General features: G+C 33.4%; 1 protein-coding gene across 1 annotated transcript; it reads right to left on the reverse strand.

Annotated features, from left to right (window-relative positions):
* Positions 1-842: 842 nt before the first annotated feature.
* Positions 843-4114, reverse strand: LOC149029392 (acid phosphatase 1-like). The gene is made up of 3 exons (XM_089150714.1): positions 3355-4114; positions 3013-3222; positions 843-1479 (listed from the first exon to the last, which is right to left on the reverse strand). The coding sequence occupies exons 1-3, from the start codon at positions 3774-3776 to the stop codon at positions 1302-1304; spliced, it is 810 nt and encodes a 269-aa protein (XP_089006840.1). The 5' UTR covers positions 3777-4114; the 3' UTR covers positions 843-1301.
* Positions 4115-5778: the final 1664 nt, after the last annotated feature.

Below are 5778 nucleotides of genomic sequence, written 5' to 3' on the forward strand. Positions count from 1 at the left end.
TGCACTTTTCTTGGAGATAATTTATTATCATGGTCTTCCAAGAAACAACCTACAGTATCTAGATCAAGTACAGAAGCTGAGTACAAATCCCTTGCCATCACAGCATCTGAGTTACTATGGCTTTCTTATGTTCTACGTGATTTGCAAGTGCAACTTCCAAGAAGAATGGACATTTATTGTGATAATGTGTCTACAACACAAATGGTTGCAAATCCAGTGCTACATACTCGCACAAAACATATAAAAGTGGACTATCATTTTGTCCGAGACTTGGTTCAGAACAACACCATAAAAGTGCACTTTGTTCGATCAGATGATCAAATTGTAGATGTGTTTACTAAGGGCTTAACATCACAAGTTTTCTTCATGCATAGAGACAAACTCTTGCACTTGCCAATGCAGAGTTTGAGAGGGGATGAAAGACCATAACGTATCTATTATGGTTTGAATTTGATTTTTGAATTCAAGTTTTTGAATTCAATTTTTTAATTCAAGTTTTTTATTTTGAATTCAAATTTGAATATTGTAAATGAATTTTGTACAACAACTATGTTTATTTATAAATACATAAGACTTACCCATCAAGGTAAGCAACCTACTTATCAAAATTAGAGTTTTTCTTTGCATTCTTTCAAATTTTAAATTAATTTTACAAAACGAGAAATTTTCCTAAGCTTTGACTCAATAGTACTTCATGCACATGTGTTCAAAATGTAAAAATGTGCAAATATCTTTTCTGCTTGGGCTAAATACATGTCATTAATAAGAGTAATTTGTTATATCATAAATTAACCAATCACAGTACAAAGGAAGGGAATCTTTTAATTTATGACCTTTTTCTTGCAATAATACTAATGATCACTTAAAATGACCTGAAGGTTGTCCATGGTGCATTGGTCAGGTGTGTGTGTTTGAACATGGTTCAAGGCTTGAAAACAGCCTCTCTATAGAAACAGGGATTGGAAAAAGTATGTTCTTGATGCTCTAGTTCTTCGAGAACTAGGGTATCAAATCCATTGGTTTATTACTTCAATTAGAGCCAACTTAGCATTAACTACTATGATTTGAAACTCTTTTACACTGGTGTGGCTTTAACTTGGTCTTGATAGTTGAATACATTATAGACTCCTAACATGCTGGCAAGTTTGCTCCCCATATGGAGAGTGACAATTATTCACATAAGAATTCCTTCATACACAATGACTTCTTGGTGTTATTGGATTTACACTTGACATAGCAGACTTCAAAAAAGAATTTGTCTGGGAAGTTCTACACCAGTTGCTTACACTGAAGTATCCCTGTCAGGGTATATAGTACATAGGATTTGGAAGCTTGAAGGAACGATTCGACATGAATTCACCAAGTAAATCACTCCATTGATCTCCAGAGTTCCCCAGAATCCTATATCCTTGTTTCACCATTTCACTCCTTCTCTCTGACTTGTAAAGAGTTGCAGTTTTTCCATGGTCCTCCAAGGCTCTGCACATTTAGGAAATGTAAATCAACAATCAGAAGTCCTGAATATTAGCATAGAACACCAATTTTGGGTCTTAAATGCCTTGAGAATTTAACAAAATTATCAACAGTATCAAGAGTTTGGATCAAATTTATGAACCAAAGAAGCATGCTAATGACAATAGCATTTCCTAAAACATCAATTTCAGATGGAACATATACTGTACATATGTTTGATGATATAACCGCGGCAAAATATGAACTTGCAATAGTTTCTTTTTTCTTCTTCGGTAGAAGAACTATACAGTTAAGTTTCATTACAGAATTTCTAACAAGCAATAGCCCTAGGCGCATCGTAAGACTAGATTCATATTTTTGTTTTCTCTCCGGGGAAATTTATTGATTGGGAAACCTGTGCACTGAAGTAAGTGCATATAGTGAGTGCTGAGGTGAAGCAGGAATACATATCAGGCTGATCCTACGAGACTAGTAAGAAACCTTGCCAACAGAACTACCTGCAACTTCAAGACTGTAAACTCTCATTTCTGAGGAGTTCGAACTGAGAAGTCAGGAGCTAACATCCTGTCAGCAATTAAGCCCTGCATATAAGTTGCAAATAGACTTGCAACTAGAATTTAAAAGGCTTTGTGCAATAAGCCTCTAGAAGAATCAATAATTCATAGGAACACCATTTTACATGCTCTGTACACAAACTATGACCCTCTTCATTTTGATCGATGTCTTGTGTTGAAGGAAAAGAAGTACTACCAGTTTCTAAAATTATTGAGATAATCAGTCTTGAGTGACATAGAAGAATCAAAAGCCAAAACTTTTGAACCTTTGATGATGACCATCATGTAACAATCTCAAGTATTTTATAAGATTTAAAGGCAAAATCATTCCCATATGACAATGATGCTAGTAAATTAATATCCTGGATTTCATCAGGCAGATCAATTAAATGCTCATTTCATGTAACATTTGCAGTAGCCAATTCAGATTCAGCTTCCATTTCAGCAAGACAAAACCCTATGCTAGGTACTAAGAAACTGAGAAATACTTGGAAAGCAACAAGAGATAAATAACTAGCCTAGACTGTCACTTGAGATCCAAAATGAGGTTCTTGGCATACATTGATACAACCATTGCAAGTGTAAACCAAACTAGTTCACTAGAATGGTATAATAACCTTTTGTGCTTAACAACACCAAAAGAACCAAAACTGGAAAAGACTCCCACTCATAATCACTATGAGTTCCCAAACTAATGCGAGGAAACTCACATCTTCGATTAACCAGTGGTAGTAATCCTCATTCAACTACTAGAGAGATAGATATTACTTGGCTATCAGTACTATGTGCAGCAGAATCTCATTTTATGTAATTAATAGATTTAAGAAGAATAAAAATAACTCAAGGAAAGTATATTTAAGTATTAAATTCGAGCTCCATGGCTAAATCATCTAAGCAACAACAAAATTTTCCACTTGTTCCAACTTCCAACATAGAGTATTCTTCTAAAAGGGTGAAAATTCCAGGAGGCAAGAAGTATCCATACCTCAAGATAAGCTTGTCCCAATTGCGAAACCCTGCATTCTTTAAATTCTCCACGGTAACTGTCCTCTGGTGTTCAGCCCTACCAGTCAACAAGAAGACCTTGTATCCCAAACCCAGAACTTCTTCATACAACTTCAAACTCGGATCTATGGCAGGAGCAGCAGCATTTTGTACCCATTTATCAAACTCTCGCGAATCAAAAACTTCCAAGCTACATTTCCATCCAAACAAAAATTAAAAAGGGGAAAAAATCAATTAATCGCAAAACCCATCACCTTAATCAAACAAAATTCATAGAAAACAACATCAGATCTAATAAGTTGAAAAATGAAGAAAAACTCACCCAAATCCATGGTCGAAATAATACGGAAGATTTGAAAGCAGCGTCTCATCTATATCGAAAATCCAGGCATCCATTCCATCTCCAGCGAGCTGAAGGCTCCTGGAGTAATCACCCGCCTCCTTGGAGACCCTCTCAAGATCGAAGCTGTAAACTTTGCTTGTCATGTAATCATTCACATAGCCAGAGCATTCGAGAGGGATGGTCTTCCATGGGTTTAGGTTATTAGCCTCAACTGCAAACCTCCAGCTTGTACACTGTAACTGCAGTTCATCACCATCCAATCCTTTCAAATGGGTTTCTTCATGGGTTTCAGGGTATTCGAGGATTAATGGTCTCGGAAGGAGGTGGGAATCAGACTTCTCCTCTGCAGAAACAATTGAAGAGAGACCCAACAAGAGAAAAACTACGAAAACGCGATTCATGGGAAAACAAAAAGTGTTGACAATTCAAACCTGTCTGTATCAGAAATTATATAGAGATTAAATAGAAGAACAGAAGAAAAGGATTGGGTTTTCAGAGAGACCGTATATATTTTTTGGACATTCGTTTCTTTATGTGAACAGTTCTCGTTTCTGAATTCTTGAGGGGGAGAGAGATAACGTGAGAGCAAAGAAAGACAGAAAGAAAAGAAATGGTCACAGGTTAACCGAATTTAAATGTCAGACAACCGTGGAGCCGTGGAGGGAAAGAAGAACAATTTCCTACAACAAATGAACATGAAAAGTGAAAACAAGAGAAAAAGGGAATGATTCATTGTGAAGCTTTGTTGTTATTTGGTTGTTATAACCGTTAGATTAGAGAAATAGGTGTACGAGAAGGAGTCTACGCCCCTCAATCATTTCAGGTCGAAGGCATATTCTTTGTATTCCCTTTTGGTCGGAACATATTCTTGGTATAATACACTACCCCCGATTATTATTATTATTATTATTTAGATAAATATCACTCCCCTCTAAGTTTTATTATTATTTGGCTAAATATCACTTACCTCCGCTTTTAGTTAACCAAATGACACTTGGACCCCCTCTCAGTTGGATAATATCACTTGTCTTCCCTCTTAACTGCATAGTTGTCAAACACTCTCTTCTGTTAACATTTTCCTTTAAATTATATTTTTTTTAAATTCCAAATTACCTTCAATTGAATATATATGGGATAATTACTATTAGCCCCATTTACTTTGATTTTATTACTACTGTATCCCCTGTACTTTGCAAAATTATTGATCTAACCTTCAACTTTGTCTATCATTACTATTGCCCCCTACTGTTAAGTTCCGATAGTTTACTAATGATGTGGCATCTTCATATTTTATCAAAAACCCCAAAATACCCTTGTACTTATCTCTTTACTTATTTATTATTTTGTCAAGTTACAGTAGTACCCTTAATTAACCATAGACAAAAAAATAACTATAATCCATTTTATTCTAAAAAAAAACCACAAAATAAAGAAAGAATGATTGAATACAACTCAAATAGAAACTAAAGAGGAAACAAAATTGAATTCAACTCAAATTGGAAACTGAATATCACCTAAAATATTTTCAAAATAAATGAAGCTTAGTGAAGGCGGGAAACCAAATCGGATTTGGATTTTGTCCATTTATTTAATTCAAAATAAATGAAGTTTAGTGAATGTGGGAAACCAAATCGGATTTGGATTTTGCCCATTTCATTAATTCAAAATAAATGAAGTCTAGGGTAAAATTGACATTTAATCTAGTTTTTATAAATGGGGTAGTATTGTCTTTTGATTTCTTAATTTTAATGAAGGGCAAATTAGACATTATATATTCAAACTTAACGGCTACTTAACACCGTTATAAGGAAGGGGGGCAATAGTAATTTCATAAAGAACATGGTTTTATTAGTAATAAAATCAAACTATAGGGGGCAACAGTAATTATCCCTATATTTTAATTTACATTCTAAATTACCTTTAATTACTGTAGTAATAAAATTTTAAAATACTCTCAATTAATATTATTATTAAAACATAAAATATTGTCAATTATTTTAATAATTAAGACCCTGAATTAATTTTGTTATTAAATTTTCAAAATGCTCCTATGTTCTTTATCTATAAGTTTCTTTTTCATTAAAAAAATAGTTTCTACCAATAATAAAAAATAAAAATAAAAATAAAAGTAAATCAATCTAAAAAAATACATTTAAATTAAAAGACATAGGGGTATTTGTGGGTCTTAGAATAAAATTAATTAAGGGTAATTTAATATTTTAACATCTAAGATAGTTAAGGTTATTTTGAGATTTTAATAATAATATTACTTTAAGGTAATTTGGAATTTAAATTAAAATATCTTTTTAATTTAGAGTAGTTTGGAAGTTTAGAAAAATATTTAACGGTAAAGTTAGAACTTAACGGAAAAAGCCGGCAAAAGAGAGGCATTTGATAACTTTT

The sequence above is a fragment of the Hakea prostrata genome, chromosome 1 (genome assembly GCF_041222555.1).
Source record: "Hakea prostrata isolate BN-2017 chromosome 1, UWA_Hpros_2, whole genome shotgun sequence".
In the NCBI taxonomy this organism is placed as follows: Eukaryota; Viridiplantae; Streptophyta; class Magnoliopsida; order Proteales; family Proteaceae; genus Hakea; species Hakea prostrata.